Genomic DNA, 22936 nt, shown 5'->3' with positions numbered 1-22936 from the left:
TCACTTTACCCTGCCTTCATGTACATATCTACCTCAAATACCTTATTATTATCTATCCTGATGCCAAGTCACTTTACCCTGCCTTCATGTACATATCTACCTCAAATACCTTATTATTATCTATCCTGATGCCAAGTCACTTTACCCTGCCTTCATGTACATATCTACCTCAAATACCTTATTATTATCTATCCTGATGCCAAGTCACTTTACCCTGCCTTCATGTACATATCTACCTCAAATACCTTATTATTATCTATCCTGATGTCTAGTCACTTTACCCTGCCTTCATGTACATATCTACCGCAAATACCTTATTATTATCTATCCTGATGCCAAGTCACTTTACCCTGCCTTCATGTACATATCTACCTCAAATACCTTATTATTATCTATCCTGATGTCTAGTCACTTTACCCTGCCTTCATGTACATATCTACCGCAAATACCTTATTATTATCTATCCTGATGTCTAGTCACTTTACCCTGCATTCATGTACATATCTACCTCAAATACCTTATTATTATCTATCCTGATGTCTAGTCACGTTACCCTGCCTTCATGTACATATCTACCTCAAATACCTTATTATTATCTATCCTGATGCCAAGTCACTTTACCCTGCCTTCATGTACATATCTACCTCAAATAGCTTATAGCTCTGCACATTGATCTGGTACTTCCTGTATGTAGCTCTGCACATTGATCTGGTACTTCCTGTATATAGCTCCATTCCTGTGGTTTTATTTATTCCTCTTGTGTTACTATTACATTTTGTATTGTTCTTTTAATCTCTGCATCGTAGGCAAGTTTTTCACAGTAAAGTCTACACCGTTCTTTCTACCCCTCTCTCTTCCTCGTCACCTCCCCCTCCAGAACAGAAAGGGATAAACTAGACAGGATGTTGTTGTTTCACCCCCTCCTGTCTCCCTCAAGGAAAGTCTTAGTCTCTGTTACAAGTAGGTCAGAAGGGCTGAGTGTGAATGGCAAGTTATTCCATATATAGAGCCCTATTGGTCCTGGTCAAAAACAGTGCACTATATAGAGAATAGGGTACCTTTTAGGACACAGAAGGAGAACGGTGAGCAACAGAACTAGCAGCGGTCATTTAGGACGCAGACGGAGAACGGTGAGCAACAGAACTAGCAGCGGTCATTTAGGACGCAGATGGAGAACGGTGAGCAACAGAACTAGCAGCAGTCATTTAGGAAGTAGATGGAGAACGGTGAGCAACAGAACTAGCAGCGGTCATTTAGGAAGCAGATGGAGAACGGTGAGCAACAGAACTAGCAGCGGTCATTTAGGAAGCAGATGGAGAACGGTGAGCAACAGAACTAGCAGCAGTCATTTAGGAAGCAGATGGAGAACGGTGAGCAACAGAACTAGCAGCGGTCATTTAGGAAGCAGATGGAGAACGGTGAGCAACAGAACTAGCAGCGGTCATTTAGGAAGCAGATGGAGAACGGTGAGCAACAGAACTAGCAGCGGTCATTTAGGAAGCAGATGGAGAACGGTGAGCAACAGAACTAGCAGCGGTCATTTAAGGCACAAGATGGAGAACGGTGAGCAACAGAACTAGCAGCGGTCATTTAGGACGCAGATGGAGAACGGTGAGCAACAGAACTAGCAGCGGTCATTTAGGAAGCAGATGGAGAACGGTGAGCAACAGAACTAGCAGCGGTCATTTAAGGCACAAGATGGAGAACGGTGAGCAACAGAACTAGCAGCGGTCATTTAGGACGCAGATGGAGAACGGTGAGCAACAGAACTAGCAGCGGTCATTTAGGAAGCAGATGGAGATTGGTGAGCAACAGAACTAGCAGCATCAACCCAGGGAGCCTGAAACACTAACCCCCAGATCAACAACTGGATTATAATGAAAGCATAATGTTCTGTTTGGTTGAAGACGGAGACTTACTTGCCAGGTCAAATAAGTAGAAATATGCAGTGGTTAGTAGAGACGAATCCCTCTCCCCTCTTCTTCCTCTCCTCCATCCCCTTCTTATTCTCCCTCTTCTGCTGGGGTCTATGAATTGCTCATGCGGCCAGAGTTAATCCTCTGTTTTATAAACAACTTCTAATTGCTCCCCTTAAATATCCCTGGCTTCATCCTCATTCACTAGTTAGGTTCCAGGGAGATTATGGGGTGTTAAACTGGTTGGATTACAGATTATGGAGTGTTTAAACTGGTTGGATTACAGATTATGGAGTGTTTAAACTGGTTGGATTACAGATTTGTGGGGTGTTTTAAACTGGTTGGATTACAGATTATGGAGTGTTTAAACTGGTTGGATTACAGATTTGTGGGGTGTTTAAACTGGTCGGATTGCAGTTGTTTTAAGGGGTGTTAAACTGGTCAGATTACAGTTGTATTAAGGGGTGTTAAACTGGTCAGATTACAGTTGAATCGCAGGTGGATTAAGTCTGAAGTATTAATGTCAAGTGCACAGGTACAGTGAAATGACTTTCTTGCCAACTCCATATCCAACAATGTATTAATCAATATCATTGTAGCACTAAAAATAACAAGGTAGAACAAAAATACACGAGGAAATATAAGAAAGATAAACACAAGAAAGTGAGAAGCTGTATACAGGGTCAGTTGCTATATACAGGGTCAGTAACTATATACAGGGTCAGTAACTATATACAGGGTCAGTAACTATATATAGGGTCAGTAGCTATATACAGGGTCAGTAGCTATATACAGGGTCAGTAGCTATATACAGGGTCAGTAACTATATACAGGGTCAGTAACTATATACAGGGTCAGTAACTATATACAGGGTCAGTAGCTATATACAGGGTCAGTAGCTATATACAGGGTCAGTAGCTATATACAGGGTCAGTGGCTATATACAGGGTCAGTGGCTATATACAGGGTCAGTAGCTATATACAGGGTCAGTAACTATATACAGGGTCAGTGGCTATATACAGGGTCAGTGGCTATATACAGGGTCAGTGGCTATATACAGGGTCAGTGGCTATATACAGGGTCAGTGGCTATATACAGGGTCAGTGGCTATATACAGGGTCAGTGGCTATATACAGGGTCAGTAGTTATATACAGGGTCAGTAGTTATATACAGGGTCAGTGGCTATATACAGGGTCAGTGGCTATATACAGGGTCAGTAGTTAAATTCAGGGTCAGTAGCTATATACAGGGTCAGTAGCTATATACAGGGACAGTTCCAGGGTCAGTAGCTATATACAGGGTCAGTAGCTATATACAGGGTCAGTAGCTATATACAGGGACAGTTCCAGGGTCAGTAGCTATATACAGGGTCAGTAGCTATATACAGGGACAGTTCCAGGGTCAGTAGCTATATACAGGGTCAGTAGCTATATACAGGGACAGTTCCAGGGTCAGCTCCAGTACTATATTAACAATGTACAGGGATACTGGAGTGATGGAGGTAGATATGTATAGGGGGAAGGAGACAGGGATACTGGAGTGATGGAGGTAGATATGTATAGGGGGAAGGTGACAGGGATACTGGAGTGATGGAGGTAGATATGTATAGGGGGAAGGGGACAGGGATACTGGAGTGATGGAGGTAGATATGTATAGTGGGAAGGATGGAGGTAAGGTGACTAGGCAACAGGATATGAGATAACCAGAGTAGCAGCAGTGTGTAAGTGGGTGTGTAGTGTCAGTTTAAATGTATATTATGTGTGAGCTGTCATCAGGACCAAGGGTGGCTACTTTGAATAATCTAAAATATATTTAGATTCGTTTAAAACTTACTACATGATTCCATAGGTGTTATTTCATAGTTTTGACGTCTTCACTATTATTCTACAATGTAGAAAATAGTAAAAAAGAAAAAAATAAAACTCTTGAATGAGTAGGTGTGTCCAAACTTGACTGTGTGAGTTCATTTTATTCAGCAAAGGGAATAACATACGTGTCACGTGTTCGTTTTCTGCACCTTTATTTTCTACTCCACAACCAGCGCTGTTTTTAAGGCATACCAGTCAAAATACAGTAGACCTATGTCCTACAGAAGTCGGGAGGACTTCGAGTGGAGATGTTGAGTTTCACTGTAAATCCTCAGCTGGTCAGTGTGGTTCTAGTAGTATTCGTCCTCCAGGTTAGGTATGTAAGGGAGGAGGAGGTAGGGCGGCAGACGAGGAGACACGGGCCTCACACCATAATCGTCAAAAAGGCTGATGTGGTCCTTAACAAGATGAGGGTCAGAAATCAGCTCCAGGTTAGCAGTCTCCTCCCCCCTACCTCTGTTCCATAGGGGTGCTGCCAGACCTCCACCAATCAGAACCAAGATCAGGAGGAGAGCCATCTAATCACAGGTGCTCAGAACCACTGTTTTAAATGGCAAGAAAGATTAGTCTGACACACAACGCTATAAAACCTAGTGATATAGAATGAGTCTGATAGACACTATAAAACCTAGTGATATAGAATGAGTCTGATAGACACTATAAAACCTAGTGATAGAGAATGAGTCTGACACACAACGCTATAAAACCTAGTAATATAGAATGAGTCTGATAGACACTATAAAACCTAGTGATATAGAATGAGTCTGATAGACACTATAAAACCTAGTGATATAGAATGAGTCTGATAGACGCTATAAAACCTAGTGATATAGAATGAGTCTGATAGACACTATAAAACCTAGTGATATAGAATGAGTCTGATACACTATAAAACCTAGTGATATAGAATGAGTCTGATAGACACTATAAAACCTAGTGATATAGAATGAGTCTGATAGACGCTATAAAACCTAGTGATATAGAATGAGTCTGATAGACTATAAAACCTAGTGATATAGAATGAGTCTGATAGACACTATAAAACCTAGTGATATAGAATGAGTCTGATAGACACTATAAAACCTAGTGATATAGAATGAGTCTGATACACAACGCTATAAAACCTAGTGATATAGAATGAGTCTGATAGACTATAAAACCTAGTGATATAGAATGAGTCTGAGACACTATAAAACCTAGTGATATAGAATGAGTCTGATAGACACTATAAAACCTAGTGATATAGAATGAGTCTGATAGACACTATAAAACCTAGTGGTATAGAATGAGTCTGATAGACACTATAAAACCTAGTGATATAGAATGAGTCTGATAGACACTATAAAACCTAGTGATATAGAATGAGTCTGATAGACACTATAAAACCTAGTGATATAGAATGAGTCTGATAGACACTATAAAACCTAGTGATATAGAATGAGTCTGATAGACGCTATAAAACCTAGTGATATAGAATGAGTCTGATAGACACTATAAAACCTAGTGATATAGAATGAGTCTGATACACAACGCTATAAAACCTAGTGGTATAGAATGAGTCTGATAGACACTATAAAACCTAGTGATATAGAATGAGTCTGATAGACTATAAAACCTAGTGATATAGAATGAGTCTGAGACTATAAAACCTAGTGATATAGAATGAGTCTGAGACACTATAAAACCTAGTGATATAGAATGAGTCTGATAGACACTATAAAACCTAGTGATATAGAATGAGTCTGATACACTATAAAACCTAGTGGTATAGAATGAGTCTGATAGACACTATAAAACCTAGTGATATAGAATGAGTCTGATACACTATAAAACCTAGTGATATAGAATGAGTCTGATACACTATAAAACCTAGTGGTATAGAATGAGTCTGATAGACACTATAAAACCTAGTGATATAGAATGAGTCTGATACACTATAAAACCTATTGAAAATGAAAAAATATTGCCACAAATACCTTTTTATGCCACTTAGCACCTCCCCTCCAAGAGCACCTGTGGTTGTTTTTGCAATACCTTGATCACTCCTGCTACTTATTAGTATTAAATTATTAATTAAAAATAAATAAATAAATTGCTTGATTGCTTAGCCAGTCGATAATGACAAACTAGAGTTAATGAAGGTATTGAACCTAGTTGCATTCTATGATGTCATAATGAGGCGTGTCATCACAAACCATTCTAAGGTTCCTCAGGAAGTGACAGAACATTGGCTACTGTCTGCAGCCAATCGTAGTAAGCAATGTTAACAGTCCAGTTTATGGACCTAAAAGCCTATGATAATAAGGTTAACATGAGAATATATCTTCTCTAAGATGCTTTTTTTCCTAATGGACACTAAGTCAGATTCCTTCCCATAAACTGACCGAAGAAGATGTCCAACAACATTTTGTTATTGAATATCCCAAAATCGAACCCAAAATATTACTCAATGCTTCTATGCATTTGAACAAGGCCATCCACCACACATGCATTACATGTGAATTTTAAACTCTCCGAACAATCAGCTTTCAAAGCATTCAGGGGAACACGTCCCATATAAATGCTGTGATTGAAGACTCAGAGCAGACACTGTGGTTGTGCTGTGTTCTCTCTTACCTACACAGCCATTTAGTCAGTACACTCACTTAGCTGATTGAACAGCAGGCCGGCTGGCTGCATTCCAGGCACGAAGCCAGCAGGTGTCGATGATCAGACTTCATGACATTTCATACCCAACAAAGATACAACAGCCCCTCCTCCCAACACATTAACGTTTTATTAAAAGCTTGAAATTAAATATGATTGCTTTTTAAAATTTAACTTCCATTGTAAATTGTGTTTTTTTATTGAATTTTCAGGCTTCAAGTTCTTGACTGCTGGTGGTTCAAGTATTCTCTCCCTCTTGTTGTTTTTCTAGTTACTGGGACACGGCGTATGACAGCGATGTAATGGACAACCGAGTGGGACTAAATCTACTATACGCTCAGGTGAGGGGTCGCAGGTCAGAGGTCATACCGGTTGTCTGCTGGCTTTTCTTCCCCCTTCATTTGGGGTATATGGGTATTTTGAATGATCAAGTGGGTCTAAAGATCAGGTTTGTGTTTTAGGATTTCTGATTTAATCTCCTTGTATACCTGAAACTTGCCTCCTCTTAGGGCTGTGATGAGACCAGTATCGCCATCTTGTTTCCAGGGCAAAAACACGCAGCAGACAACTCTTTGTTCCTTTTACAAACCTGCTGTATGAAAATACGTTTTCACCTCCGTTGTTTCCCTTCCCCATAGGGCCCTGGTCTAAAGTAGTGTACTATATAGGGAATAGGGCTCTGCTGTATGAAAATAACGACTTGTGACTCTGGATGGTAACATAGTGATGTTCGTTTCCAACATTAAGACTGTTTTACTACAGAAGTTAAATCTGCTTTGTGTTTTGTTCCCTTCCCACAATACTAACAGGTATCGTGATACTAGTATCATCCCAGCCCCATTTTCTTACTGGTATGCCCCAAATGGCACCCTACTGTTTATATAGGGAATAGGGCCCCGGTCTAAAGTTGTGCACTATATAGGGAATAGGGCTCTGGCCTAAAGTAGTGCACTAAGTAGGGAATAGGGCTCCATTTGGGAAGTAGCCTCGTCTTTCTATAGCAACACGGGGGTGTTTCTATAGCAACACCCCCTACCCAGATACAGCAGCAACATGTGGGTGTTTCTAAAGCAACACCCCCTACCCAGATACAGCAGCAACATGGGGGTGTTTCTATAGCAACACCCCCTACCCAGATACAGCAACAAAATGGGGGTGTTTCTAAAGCATTTCAGAAATGGTTCATCTGATCTGGCTGCTGTCTTGGCTCTGTGTGGGGGGCTTAGCTAATGTTATGGGATGCAATATTTTATTGGAAAGAGAGAATTGTCTGTTTGCCATTGTCTGCAATGTGTGTGTCATTGACTTGGAAATGTGTGTATGCAGCTGCCAAATGTGTGTGTTTTGGTGTTTAATTCAACAGTGGAATAGTTCACTTTGGACTTAAACTGAGGAACAGTTGTATCTGAAGCTTCTATGAGGAGGGTTTGGGGCAGAAAGATGATCCTTGTCTCTCTCTTCTCCCTAGACGGTGTCGGACATAGATAGAGGCTGGATCCTCGTTAACAAGGACCAGCACAGACAGCTGAAATCACTGCAGGAGAAAGGATCCAAGAAAGAAGTAAGCAAGACTGTCTCCTAGAACTATATCCCTCTTCTTCTACCAAGACTGTCTCCTAGAACTGTATCCTTCTTCTTCTTCTACCAAGGCTGTCTCCTAGAACTATATCCCTCTTCTTCTTCTACCAAGACTGTCTCCTAGAACTATATACCTCTTCTTCTTCTACCAAGACTGTCTCCTAGAACTATATCCCTCTTCTTCTTCTTCTACCAAGACTGTCTCCTAGAACTATATCCCTCTTCTTCTTCTACCAAGACTGTCTCCTAGAACTATATCCCTCTTCTTCTTCTTCTACCAAGGCTGTCTCCTAGAACTTTATCCCTCTTCTTCTTCTACCAAGACTGTCTCCTAGAACTATATCCCTCTTCTTCTTCTACCAAGGCTGTCTCCTAGAACTATATCCCTCTTCTTCTTCTTCTACCAAGGCTGTCTCCTATAACTATATCCCTCTTCTTCTTCTTCTACCAAGGCTGTCTCATAGAACTATATCCCTCTTCTTCTTCTTCTACCAAGGCTGTCTCCTAGAACTTTATCCCTCTTCTTCTTCTACCAAGACTGTCTCCTAGAACTATATCCCTCTTCTTCTTCTACCAAGACTGTCTCCTAGAACTATATCCCTCTTCTTCTTCTACCAAGACTGTCTCCTAGAACTATATCCCTCTTCTTCTTCTACCAAGGCTGTCTCCTAGAACTATATCCCTCTTCTTCTTCTACCAAGGCTGTCTCCTAGAACTATATCCCTCTTCTTCTTCTACCAAGGCTGTCTCCTAGAACTGTATCCTTCTTCTTCTTCTACCAAGGCTGTCTCTTAGAACTATATCCCTCTTCTTCTTATTCTACCAAGACTGTCTCCTAGAACTATATCCCTCTTCTTCTTCTACCAAGACTGTCTCCTAGAACTATATCCCTCTTCTTCTTATTCTACCAAGACTGTCTCCTAGAACTATATCCCTCTTCTTCTTCTTCTACCAAGACTGTCTCCTAGAACTATATCCCTCTTCTCCTTCTTCTACCAAGGCTGTCTCCTAGAACTATATCCCTCTTCTTCTTCTACCAAGACTGTCTCCTAGAACTATATCCCTCTTCTTCTTCTACCAAGACTGTCTCCTAGAACTATATCCCTCTTCTTCTTTTTCTACCAAGGCTGTCTCCTAGAACTATATCCCTCTTCTCCTTCTTCTACCAAGGCTGTCTCCTAGAACTATATCCCTCTTCTTCTTCTACCAAGGCTGTCTCCTAGAACTATATCCCTCTTCTTCTTCTTCTACCAAGGCTGTCTCCTAGAACTATATCCCTCTTCTTCTTCTACCAAGACTGTCTCCTAGAACTATATCCCTCTTCTTCTTCTACCAAGACTGTCTCCTAGAACTATATCCCTCTTCTTCTTTTTCTACCAAGGCTGTCTCCTAGAACTATATCCCTCTTCTCCTTCTTCTACCAAGGCTGTCTCCTAGAACTATATCCCTCTTCTCCTTCTTCTACCAAGGCTGTCTCCTAGAACTATATCCCTCTTCTCCTTCTTCTACCAAGGCTGTCTCCTAGAACTGTATCCTTCTTCTTCTTCTTCTACCAAGGCTGTCTCCTATAACTATATCCCTCTTCTTCTTCTACCAAGGCTGTCTCCTAGAACTATATCCCTCTTCTTCTTCTACCAAGACTGTCTCCTAGAACTTTATCCCTCTTCTTCTTCTACCAAGACTGTCTCCTAGAACTATATCCCTCTTCTTCTTCTACCAAGACTGTCTCCTAGAACTGTATCCCTCTTCTTCTTCTACCAAGACTGTCTCCTAGAACTTTATCCCTCTTCTTCTTCTTCTACCAAGGCTGTCTCCTAGAACTATATCCCTCTTCTTCTTCTACCAAGACTGTCTCCTAGAACTATATCCCTCTTCTTCTTCTTCTACCAAGACTGTCTCCTAGAACTGTATCCCTCTTCTTCTTCTACCAAGGCTGTCTCCTATAACTATATCCCTCTTCTTCTTCTTCTACCAAGGCTGTCTCCTAGAACTATATCCCTCTTCTTCTTCTTCTACCAAGGCTGTCTCCTAGAACTATATCCCTCTTCTTCTTCTTGTACCAAGGCTGTCTCCTAGAACTATATCCCTCTTCTTCTTCTACCAAGACTGTCTCCTAGAACTTTATCCCTCTTCTTCTTCTTCTACCAAGGCTGTCTCCTAGAACTATATCCCTCTTCTTCTTCTTCTACCAAGACTGTCTCCTAGAACTATATCCCTCTTCTTCTTCTTCTACCAAGGCTGTCTCCTAGAACTATATCCCTCTTCTCCTTTTTCTACCAAGGCTGTCTCCTAGAACTATATCCCTCTTCTTCTTCTTCTACCAAGACTGTCTCCTAGAACTTTATCCCTCTTCTTCTACCAAGACTGTCTCCTAGAACTTTATCCCTCTTCTTCTTATTCTACCAAGACTGTCTCCTAGAACTATATCCCTCTTCTTCTTTTTCTACCAAGACTGTCTCCTAGAACTATATCCCTCTTCTTCTTCTTCTACCAAGACTGTCTCCTAGAACTATATCCCTCTTCTTCTTCTACCAAGGCTGTCTCCTAGAACTATATCCCTCTTCTTCTTTTTCTACCAAGACTGTCTCCTAGAACTATATCCCTCTTCTTCTTCTACCAAGGCTGTCTCCTAGAACTATATCCCTCTTCTTCTTCTACCAAGGCTGTCTCCTAGAACTATATCCCTCTTCTTCTTCTACCAAGGCTGTCTCCTAGAACTATATCCATCTTCTTCTTCTACCAAGACTGTCTCCTAGAACTATATCCCTCTTCTTCTTCTACCAAGACTGTCTCCTAGAACTATATCCCTCTTCTTCTTTTTCTACCAAGGCTGTCTCCTAGAACTATATCCCTCTTCTCCTTCTTCTACCAAGGCTGTCTCCTAGAACTATATCCCTCTTCTTCTTCTACCAAGGCTGTCTCCTATAACTATATCCCTCTTCTTCTTCTTCTACCAAGGCTGTCTCCTAGAACTATATCCCTCTTCTTCTTCTTCTACCAAGGCTGTCTCCTAGAACTATATCCCTCTTCTTCTTCTACCAAGACTGTCTCCTAGAACTATATCCCTCTTCTTCTTCTACCAAGACTGTCTCCTAGAACTATATCCCTCTTCTTCTTTTTCTACCAAGGCTGTCTCCTAGAACTATATCCCTCTTCTCCTTCTTCTACCAAGGCTGTCTCCTAGAACTATATCCCTCTTCTCCTTCTTCTACCAAGGCTGTCTCCTAGAACTATATCCCTCTTCTCCTTCTTCTACCAAGGCTGTCTCCTAGAACTGTATCCTTCTTCTTCTTCTTCTACCAAGGCTGTCTCCTATAACTATATCCCTCTTCTTCTTCTTCTACCAAGGCTGTCTCCTAGAACTATATCCCTCTTCTTCTTCTACCAAGGCTGTCTCCTAGAACTATATCCCTCTTCTTCTTCTACCAAGACTGTCTCCTAGAACTTTATCCCTCTTCTTCTTCTACCAAGACTGTCTCCTAGAACTATATCCCTCTTCTTCTTCTACCAAGACTGTCTCCTAGAACTGTATCCCTCTTCTTCTTCTACCAAGACTGTCTCCTAGAACTATATCCCTCTTCTTCTTCTACCAAGACTGTCTCCTAGAACTATATCCCTCTTCTTCTTCTTCTACCAAGACTGTCTCCTAGAACTATATCCCTCTTCTTCTTCTTCTACCAAGGCTGTCTCCTAGAACTATATCCCTCTTCTCCTTTTTCTACCAAGGCTGTCTCCTAGAACTATATCCCTCTTCTTCTTCTTCTACCAAGACTGTCTCCTAGAACTTTATCCCTCTTCTTCTACCAAGACTGTCTCCTAGAACTTTATCCCTCTTCTTCTTATTCTACCAAGACTGTCTCCTAGAACTATATCCCTCTTCTTCTTCTTCTACCAAGACTGTCTCCTAGAACTATATCCCTCTTCTTCTTTTTCTACCAAGACTGTCTCCTAGAACTATATCCCTCTTCTTCTTCTTCTACCAAGACTGTCTCCTAGAACTATATCCCTCTTCTTCTTTTTCTACCAAGACTGTCTCCTAGAACTATATCCCTCTTCTTCTTCTTCTACCAAGACTGTCTCCTAGAACTATATCCCTCTTCTTCTTCTACCAAGGCTGTCTCCTAGAACTATATCCCTCTTCTTCTTTTTCTACCAAGACTGTCTCCTAGAACTATATCCCTCTTCTTCTTCTACCAAGGCTGTCTCCTAGAACTATATCCCTCTTCTTCTTCTACCAAGGCTGTCTCCTAGAACTATATCCCTCTTCTTCTTCTACCAAGGCTGTCTCCTAGAACTATATCCATCTTCTTCTTCTACCAAGACTGTCTCCTAGAACTATATCCCTCTTCTTCTTCTACCAAGACTGTCTCCTAGAACTATATCCCTCTTCTTCTTTTTCTACCAAGGCTGTCTCCTAGAACTATATCCCTCTTCTCCTTCTTCTACCAAGGCTGTCTCCTAGAACTATATCCCTCTTCTTCTTCTACCAAGGCTGTCTCCTATAACTATATCCCTCTTCTTCTTCTTCTACCAAGGCTGTCTCCTAGAACTATATCCCTCTTCTTCTTCTTCTACCAAGGCTGTCTCCTAGAACTATATCCCTCTTCTTCTTCTACCAAGACTGTCTCCTAGAACTATATCCCTCTTCTTCTTCTACCAAGACTGTCTCCTAGAACTATATCCCTCTTCTTCTTTTTCTACCAAGGCTGTCTCCTAGAACTATATCCCTCTTCTCCTTCTTCTACCAAGGCTGTCTCCTAGAACTATATCCCTCTTCTCCTTCTTCTACCAAGGCTGTCTCCTAGAACTATATCCCTCTTCTCCTTCTTCTACCAAGGCTGTCTCCTAGAACTGTATCCTTCTTCTTCTTCTTCTACCAAGGCTGTCTCCTATAACTATATCCCTCTTCTTCTTCTTCTACCAAGGCTGTCTCCTAGAACTATATCCCTCTTCTTCTTCTACCAAGGCTGTCTCCTAGAACTATATCCCTCTTCTTCTTCTACCAAGACTGTCTCCTAGAACTTTATCCCTCTTCTTCTTCTACCAAGACTGTCTCCTAGAACTATATCCCTCTTCTTCTTCTACCAAGACTGTCTCCTAGAACTGTATCCCTCTTCTTCTTCTACCAAGACTGTCTCCTAGAACTTTATCCCTCTTCTTCTTCTTCTACCAAGGCTGTCTCCTAGAACTATATCCCTCTTCTTCTACCAAGACTGTCTCCTAGAACTATATCCCTCTTCTTCTTCTACCAAGACTGTCTCCTAGAACTATATCCCTCTTCTTCTTCTTCTACCAAGACTGTCTCCTAGAACTGTATCCCTCTTCTTCTTCTACCAAGGCTGTCTCCTAGAACTATATCCCTCTTCTTCTTCTTCTACCAAGGCTGTCTCCTAGAACTATATCCCTCTTCTTCTTCTTCTACCAAGGCTGTCTCCTAGAACTATATCCCTCTTCTTCTTCTTGTACCAAGGCTGTCTCCTAGAACTATATCCCTCTTCTTCTTCTACCAAGACTGTCTCCTAGAACTATATCCCTCTTCTTCTTCTTCTACCAAGGCTGTCTCCTAGAACTATATCCCTCTTCTCCTTTTTCTACCAAGGCTGTCTCCTAGAACTATATCCCTCTTCTTCTTCTTCTACCAAGACTGTCTCCTAGAACTTTATCCCTCTTCTTCTACCAAGACTGTCTCCTAGAACTTTATCCCTCTTCTTCTTATTCTACCAAGACTGTCTCCTAGAACTATATCCCTCTTTTTCTTCTTCTACCAAGACTGTCTCCTAGAACTATATCCCTCTTCTTCTTTTTCTACCAAGACTGTCTCCTAGAACTATATCCCTCTTCTTCTTCTTCTACCAAGACTGTCTCCTAGAACTATATCCCTCTTCTTCTTTTTCTACCAAGACTGTCTCCTAGAACTATATCCCTCTTCTTCTTCTTCTACCAAGACTGTCTCCTAGAACTATATCCCTCTTCTTCTTCTACCAAGGCTGTCTCCTAGAACTATATCCCTCTTCTTCTTCTACCAAGACTGTCTCCTAGAACTATATCCCTCTTCTTCTTTTTCTACCAAGACTGTCTCCTAGAACTATATCCCTCTTCTTCTTCTACCAAGGCTGTCTCCTAGAACTATATCCCTCTTCTTCTTCTTCTACCAAGACTGTCTCCTAGAACTTTATCCCTCTTCTTCTTCTACCAAGACTGTCTCCTAGAACTATATCCCTCTTCTTCTTTTTCTACCAAGACTGTCTCCTAGAACTATATCCCTCTTCTTCTTCTTCTACCAAGGCTGTCTCCTAGAACTGTATCCTTCTTCTTCTTCTTCTACCAAGGCTGTCTCCTAGAACTATATCCCTCTTCTCCTTCTTCTACCAAGGCTGTCTCCTAGAACTATATCCCTCTTCTTCTTCTTCTACCAAGGCTGTCTCCTAGAACTATATCCCTCTTCTTCTTCTACCAAGGCTGTCTCCTAGAACTTTATCCCTCTTCTTCTTCTTCTACCAAGACTGTCTCCTAGAACTATATCCCTCTTCTTCTTCTACCAAGGCTGTCTCCTAGAACTATATCCCTCTTCTTCTTCTACCAAGGCTGTCTCCTAGAACTATATCCCTCTTCTTCTTCTACCAAGGCTGTCTCCTAGAACTATATCCTTCTTCTTCTTCTTCCAAGGCTGTCTCCTAGAACTATATCCCTCTTCTTCTTCTACCAAGACTGTCTCCTAGAACTTTATCCCTCTTCTTCTTCTACCAAGGCTGTCTCCTAGAACTATATCCCTCTTCTTCTTCTTCCAAGGCTGTCTCCTAGAACTATGTCCCTCTTCTTCTTCTACCAAGGCTGTCTCCTAGAACTATATCCCTCTTCTTCTTCTACCAAGGCTGTCTCCTAGAACTATATCCCTCTTCTTCTTCTTCCAAGGCTGTCTCCTAGAACTATATCCCTCTTCTTCTTCTACCAAGACTGTCTCCTAGAACTTTATCCCTCTTCTTCTTCTTCTACCAAGGCTGTCTCCTAGAACTATATCCCTCTTCTTCTTCTTCTACCAAGGCTGTCTCCTAGAACTATATCCCTCTTCTTCTTCTACCAAGGCTGTCTCCTAGAACTATATCCCTCTTCTTCTTCTACCAAGACTGTCTCCTAGAACTATATCCCTCTTCTTCTTTTTCTACCAAGACTGTCTCCTAGAACTATATCCCTCTTCTTCTTCTACCAAGACTGTCTCCTAGAACTATATCCCTCTTCTTCTTCTACCAAGACTGTCTCCTAGAACTATATCCCTGTTCTTCTTCTACCAAGGCTGTCTCCTAGAACTATATCCCTCTTCTTCTTCTACCAAGGCTGTCTCCTAGAACTATATCCCTCTTCTTCTTCTACCAAGGCTGTCTCCTAGAACTATTTCCCTCTTCTTCTTGTACCAAGGCTGTCTCCTAGAACTATATCCCTCTTCTTCTTCTACCAAGACTGTCTCCTAGAACTATATCCCTCTTCTTCTTCTTCTACCAAGGCTGTCTCCTATAACTATATCCCTCTTCTTCTTCTACCAAGGCTGTCTCCTAGAACTATATCCCTCTTCTTCTTCTTCTACCAAGGCTGTCTCCTAGAACTATATCCCTCTTCTTCTTCTACCAAGGCTGTCTCCTAGAACTATATCCCTATTCTTCTTCTACCAAGCTGGTGCAGAGTGACAGTATTATAGAAGAAAAAGTTGAATTGGTTGGAGGCAAAATCTCCTGTGTATTAGTTATAAAGTGGAGCAATGGCTTCCAATCAACTACATAGTAACTTTGTAGGTAGTCGCACAATTTAGTAGTTAACCGATTTTATCTCCAATACTCCCGTTAGGAAGACATTTTGGATTAAAAATGAAGCTATTGTAGAAGGTTGTGGCCAGTGGTATAGCCAATGTCTTCCTGCCTGTCTCTCCAGTTCATTCTGCTAGTTCATGTCTTCCTGCCTGTCTCTCCAGTTCATTAGGCTAAGATGTCTGCCTGTTTCTCCAGTTCATTAGGTTAGGATGTATGTCTGTTTCTTCAGTTCATTAGGCTATGATTTCTCCCTGTTTCTCCAGTTCATTAGGCTAAGATTTCTGCCTGTTTCTCCAGTTCATTAGGCTAAGATTTCTGCCTGTTTCTCCAGTTCATTAGGCTAAGATGTCTGCCTGTTTCTCCAGTTCATTAGGCTAAGATGTCTGCCTGTTTCTCCAGTTCATTAGGCTATGATTTCTGTCTGTTTCTCCAGTTCATTAGGCTAGGATGTCTGCCTGTTTCTCCAGTTCATTAGGCTAAGATGTCTGCCTGTTTCTCCAGTTCATTAGGCTAAGATGTCTGCCTGTTTCTCCAGTTCATTAGGCTAAGATGTCTGCCTGTTTCTCCAGTTCATTAGGCTAAGATGTCTGCCTGTTTCTCCAGTTCATTAGGCTAAGATTTCTGTCTGTTTCTCCAGTTCATTAGGCTTTGATTTCTGTCTGTTTCTCCAGTTCATTAGGCTCGGTCAGACGCTGAAGTACTTTGGCTACATCAAGTTTGACCCGTGCGTGACAGACTTCCCGGAGAAGGGCTGTCACGTGATCGTCTCTGCAGGCAACAACGAGCTTAACTTCCAGGTCAAGCTGCCCAATGAACAGATGAAGGAGGGGAGCTTCAAGGTCACGCGCATGAGGTGCTGGAGGGTCACTTCGTCTGTAAGTAACCCTCCCCCAAATTACGTTACTCTACTCTCTATTTTAAGTGTCCTCTGAATGCTGAATTTGGAGTAGAGGGAAGTTGTTCAGGGGAGGGGAACCAATTTCATAATTCGTTTTGGAATCCATCCAAATTATGACCGAATTGGTGTTAGCGTGACCTCTCACCTCCCCCTTTCCCCTCCCTCTCATTAACACAAGTGTGGTTCTCCTATTTGTCTCCCCCCCCGTAGTGTGCCACACACATGCTTCTATTCCTCTCCTCTGGGTAAACTGACCACTTACACACAACCCCACAAAGCCCCTTTATCACCCAGCCAGACAGCTGTATGCTCATTCTAAGGCATATGGTGCAGGAAGGGACATGTACAGTGCCAATGTAGGACGAAAGACAGGTCATTGCCTGACTACAGTTTAACTGTCTTCACACACCTCTATAAAGTACCTCTATAACCTCTATAAAGCACCTCTCTAACCTCTATAAAGACCTCTATAACCTCTATAAAGCACCTCTATAAAGCACCTCTATAACCTCTATAAAGCAGCTCTATAACCTCTATAAAGCAGCTCTATAACCTCTATAAAGCAGCTCTATAACCTCTATAAAGCACCTCTATAAAGACCTCTATAAAGACCTCTCTAACCTCTATAAAGACCTCTATAAGGTTCCAAACTGCTCATTGTTAGATCCATGGGTTTCCATGGCCGAACAGCCGTACACAAGCTTAACATCTTGAAGTGGTGTAAATAGTGATGGAGTGATGAATCACGCTTTTCACCATGTGGCAGTCCGACGGACAAATCTGGGTTTGGCGGATGCCAGGAGAACGCTACCTGGCCCAATGCATAGTGCCAACTGTAAAGTTTGGTGGAGGAGGAATAATGGTCTGGGGCTGTTTCATTGGTTTGGGCCCCTTAGTTCCAGTGAAGGGAAATCTTAATGCTACAGCATACAATGACATTCTAGATGATTCTGTGCTTCCAACTTTGTGGCAACAGTTCGGGGAAGGCCCTTTCCTGTTTCAGCATGACAATGCCCCTGTGCACAAAGCAAGGTCCATACAGAAATAGTTTGTTGAGATCGGTATGGAAGAACTTGACTGCCCTGACCTCAACCCCATCGAACACCTTTGGGATGAATTGGAACGCCTACTACGAGCCAGGCCTAATCGTCCAACAACAGTGCCCGGCCTCACTAATGCTCTTGTGGCTGAATGGCATCCAGTTGGTAACAGGGAACATGGTTTAGTTCAAATCGAATCAAATCAAACCAAATGTATTTATATAGCCCTTCGTACATCAGCTGATATCTCAAAGTGCTGTACAGAAACCCAGCCTAAAACCCCAAACAGCAAGCAATGCAGGTGTAGAAGCACGGTGGCTAGGAAAAACTCCCTAGAAAGGCCAAAACCTAGGAAGAAACCTAGAGAGGAACCAGGCTATGTGGGGTGGCCAGTCCTCTTCTGGCTGTGCAGGGTGGAGATTATAACAGAACATGGCCAAGATGTTCAAATGTTCATAAATGACCAGAATGGTCGAATAATAATAAGGCAGAACAGTTTAAACTGGAGCAGCAGCACAGTCAGGTGGACTGGGGACAGCAAGGAGTTCTAGTTCTATCCCACCCCCCCACTACACGGACCAGTAGTTAACGGTTCTACTAAACTCCCCCTCAGGGATCCTAGTCATATTTAATGAGTGTTCCTCTACAATCAAACTATTTCCAAACATCCTAATGCATCAGCTGTACATCACTAGGAGAAGCATCTGAAAAACACATCTCAACTTAGAATAGAATCTCTTGTTCCATCTCATTACCCAGGGGGCTTGAGGATGAAGTGGAAACAGACTGTTTTTCCAGAAGGAGACTCCTATAAACAGTAGGACTAGTGAGCTAGCACTATGATGACGAGACGGTGTATATCTGTCCCAAACGACCCACTGCAGAGCCCTTAAGTAAAGACTGTACACTAATGGGAGACGAGTCCCGAGTCCTATGGGAGACGAGTCCCGAGTCCTATGGGAGACGAGTCCCGAGTCCTATGGGAGACGAGTCCCGAGTCCTATGGGAGACGAGTCCCGAGTCCTATGGGAGACGAGTCCCGAGTCCTATGGGAGGCGAGTCCCGAGTCCTATGGGAGGCGAGTCCCGAGTCCTATGGGAGGCGAGTCCCGAGTCCTATGGGAGGCGAGTCCCGAGTCCTATGGGAGGCGAGTCCCGAGTCCTATGGGAGGCGAGTCCCGAGTCCTATGGGAGGCGAGTCCTATGGGAGGCGAGCACCGAGTCCTATGGGAGGCGAGCACCGAGTCCTATGGGAGGCGAGCACCGAGTCCTATGGGAGGCGAGCACCGAGTCCTATGGGAGGCGAGCACCGAGTCCTATGGGAGGCGAGCACCGAGTCCTATGGGAGGCGAGCACCGAGTCCTATGGGAGGCGAGCACCGAGTCCTATGGGAGGCGAGCACCGAGTCCTATGGGAGGCGAGTCCCGAGTCCTATGTAGTAGTGCACTTTTGACCCGAGTCCTATGCTCACAGCATCTGATTGTACCTTCAATCAGGGAAGCTACACCCTCTGTCCTTTAGCTAACATTACATTCTCTGTAGTGTAGGCATTCATTAGCTGCACAGACTGCTTGAGTTGGGATGATGATGACGATAATGGTGGTGGTGTCCAACCATAGTGACCCTGTCTCCTTTCCCAACCGCAGCAGGTCCCGGTAGTGAACGGCTCCTCCTCCCCAACCCCGGGCCCCTGCTCCTCAGCCAAGTGTGAGGTGAAGTTGGAGCTGGCCTTCGAGTATCTGATGAGCAAAGATCGTCTCCAGTGGGTCACCATCACCAGCCCACAGGTCAGAGGTTAGGGTTTAGAGGTCAGGTCAATATGGAGTCACCCAAGAGATAGGAGTTTAACCTCTGCGCTAATGAATGAAATATCTAGAGTTGGTGTGTGTGTGTGTGTTTTCAGGCAATCATGATGAGCATCTGTCTTCAGTCGATGGTTGATGAGCTGATGGTGAAGAAGTCAGGAGGAAGCATCAAGAAGGTGCGTGTTTGGTCTTTGGTGATGGGACAGATCCACCTTAACTTGTCTGCCGTGTTCTGACTTCCTGTATTCATTATGTCTTGTTCAGATGCTAAGGAAACGTCACAATGGCCCCCTGCATCGGTCTGAAAGTCAGCAAGCTGTGAAATCCCCCCCTCTACTGGTGAGAACGGGGACTGCACAGGTCTATGATATATGCCACTGATTACCGTACACCCCCGGAGAGAACACGTTTAGCTGTTTTTTTTTAATGGAAAGATCTTCTACTTGATGTTTCACCTTATTTGTGACCTTCCTCTCCCCTGCAGGACTCTCCTGACCCAAACCGAGACCAGATTGTCAAACTCTCAGTGAGTAATGTTTCTGCTTTGATCTCCCAAATGTCAAGTCCACAGAATTACACAGAGAATCACAATTAACAGTAAATAATTTGATCTCTATGGTTGAGTCTCTGTTTTAGGTGGCTGGGGGTCGATATTGAAATGTGTAAGTGACTGTTACTCTAACACGATGTCTCTGTTTCTCTCTCTCTCTCAGACTAAGCTGAGCTCTGTGTCTCTCAGAGGGATCAGTGCCTCCAACTCAGCCAATGACATCAGCGGCAACGATTTCCATGGCAACTATGCCTTCGAGGGGATCGGGGATGATGACCTGTAATATTCACCCCTTCCCCACCTCCACCTGTCGAACGCAATCTGCAAAGATTCCAAGCTGAGCCGAGCGGATTGTCTGATTCTGTAATATTGTAGCCCTTCCTGGGAGTCTGCTGCCTGCCTTAAGATCAGTCTTGTCTTATCAGCTTCACAAAGACTGCCATCTATCTTATGTGTTTCAGGTACAGAATGACTGACTACCCACTGCCCTCCTGTTTTACAATCCTATCCCCCGTATTCAACTTAATAAAATATCAAGAACAAATAGAACTAAAATTACAGTCTGAAGTCTAATCCACGGGGGTCATGCTGTGAAACACTCAATTGACGTTGAAATGACTAAAACCAAGTGGAAGCTGTGTATCAGTGATAATGGACCTACGTCTATAGTCTCTTCACTCTGTCCAGCTTGATAAGTCATTTATAGTCTCTTCACTCTGTCCAGCTTGATGATGAGTCATTTATAGTCTCTTCAATCTGTCCAGCTAGCTGACAGCCATCTATAGTCTCTTCAATCTGTCCAGCTAGCTGACAGCCATCTATAGTCTCTTCACTCTGTCCAGCTAGCTGACAGTCATCTATAGTCTCTTCACTCTGTCCAGCTAGCTGACAGTCATCTATAGTCTCTTCACTCTGTCCAGCTAGCTGACAGTCATAGAAATGAATGCTGGACAGGGATCATAGTAAATTCCAGAAATCCATGCTTGTAACATCAGTAGCTACAGTAGACTATGCTTGAGAGGGAGGGGCAGGTAGCCTACAAACACACTGGCAAAGGTTTTCAGCTGGCAGGCACAGACAGACACTGGAATTACTTCCTGAGTGATAAAGTGAGGGCTTTGCATTGGTGCTTTGTTGCGTTTTATTTGTTTTTGTGGGACTGAAAAATACCCAGAATGTAAAAGAGCGTTATCAACCAGTTCCCATGCTTTTAGAAGAACGGTTCTGTTCCGGAACAGTATTGATCACTTCCATTCTCGGTTCTGGTTCTGTTCCTCAGAAAATGTAGTTATTTTTCTGTTCTGTTCCCTGAACCAGTTCCAACCCCTGGTCTTCATATATGACTTTCTACCATAGAGCATCCTGACATTCCTTCATTCTACCATAGAGCATCCTGACATTCCTTCATTCTACCATAGAGCGTCCTGACATTCCTTCATTCTACCATAGTGTCCTGACATTCCTTCATTCTACCATAGTGTCCTGACATTCCTTCATTCTACCATAGAGTGTCCTGACATTCCTTCATTCTACTATAGAGGGTCCTGACATTCCTTCATTCTACCATAGTCCTGACATGCCTACATTCTACCATAGAGCGTCCTGACATGCCTACATTCTACCATAGAGCGTCCTGACATTCCTTCATTCTACCATAGTCCTGACATGCCTACATTCTACCATAGAGAGTCCTGACATACCTTCATTCTACCATAGAGCGTCCTGACATTCCTTCATTCTACCATAGAGCGTCCTGACATTCCTTCATTCTACCATAGAGAGTCCTGACATTCCTTCATTCTACCATAGAGCGTCCTGACATTCCTTCATTCTACCATAGAGCGTCCTGACATTCCTTCATTCTACCATAGAGAGTCCTGACATTCCTTCATTCTACCATAGTCCTGACATGCCTACATTCTACCACAGAGAGTCCTGACATTCCTTCATTCTACCATAGAGAGTCCTGACATTCCTTCATTCTACCATAGAGAGTCCTGACATTCCTTCATTCTACCATAGTCCTGACATGCCTACATTCTACCACAGAGAGTCCTGACATTCCTTCATTCTACCATAGAGCGTCCTGACATTCCTTCATTCTACCATAGAGCGTCCTGACATTCCTTCATTCTACCATAGAGCGTCCTGACATTCCTTCATTCTACCATAGAGCGTCCTGACATTCCTTCATTCTACCATAGAGCGTCCTGACATTCCTTCATTCTAAAAGGGGCCTTGTGTCTTTGTCTTCATCAGTGTCTTTTCTTTTAGCCTGTAATTCTGTCACATCAGAAATCCAAGGTACGTTGTCAATTCTAGCTCTTGAAATGGATTACTTATCTGTGGAATGTAAGTGTTAATGTTGCCAATATGCCAAAATTGTTTTTCCCAATAACTTCCTTTGTAGGGTGTTATTGATCTTCCCCATTTCATAACAGTGCTGTTTTAATGATGATTAATATGAGTTTTAATGTGAATCTCCAAGTACAGGTTTCAGACTTGTTAATATTGCCAGAAAGATGATTGGAACATTTCCACTTCTGGTCCTGTGGTCCACTGTGGGTTTACCATAGGTCGAAACGCAAAACCCACCAACCAAGTGTCAGCCTTAGCTAATGCGACCTCACCAGCTAGAATCTTGCAGGAGGAGATGTGGTTTGATTTGGTCGGCTGTACTGCTTGCACTTCCTGAACCCAGAATTTTGCACAGTGTTACAGATGGAGATGGATATTTATTAAGTAATGTGGAGCATGAAAAACAATGGTCTGCTTCCTAAATGCCACCCTATGTCCTATATAGTGCACTACTTTAAACCAGGGCATTATATAACC

The 22936-nt window shown here is 42.8% G+C and overlaps 1 protein-coding gene across 1 annotated transcript; it reads left to right on the top strand.

The window, feature by feature from the left end:
- Positions 1-6689: 6689 nt before the first annotated feature.
- On the top strand, positions 6690-21545 carry LOC139399619 (sorting nexin-17-like). Its single transcript, XM_071144968.1, has 8 exons — positions 6690-6773; positions 7901-7993; positions 16481-16684; positions 19393-19533; positions 19650-19727; positions 19816-19890; positions 20036-20077; positions 20265-21545. The coding sequence occupies exons 1-8, from the start codon at positions 6735-6737 to the stop codon at positions 20382-20384; spliced, it is 792 nt and encodes a 263-aa protein (XP_071001069.1). The 5' UTR covers positions 6690-6734; the 3' UTR covers positions 20385-21545.
- Positions 21546-22936: the final 1391 nt, after the last annotated feature.

Source organism: Oncorhynchus clarkii, unplaced genomic scaffold, assembly GCF_045791955.1.
Source record: "Oncorhynchus clarkii lewisi isolate Uvic-CL-2024 unplaced genomic scaffold, UVic_Ocla_1.0 unplaced_contig_13307_pilon_pilon, whole genome shotgun sequence".
In the NCBI taxonomy this organism is placed as follows: domain Eukaryota; kingdom Metazoa; phylum Chordata; class Actinopteri; order Salmoniformes; family Salmonidae; genus Oncorhynchus; species Oncorhynchus clarkii.
The sequence above is the reverse complement of the archived record's forward strand: the minus strand, read 5'-3'. Positions and strand labels throughout refer to the sequence as shown.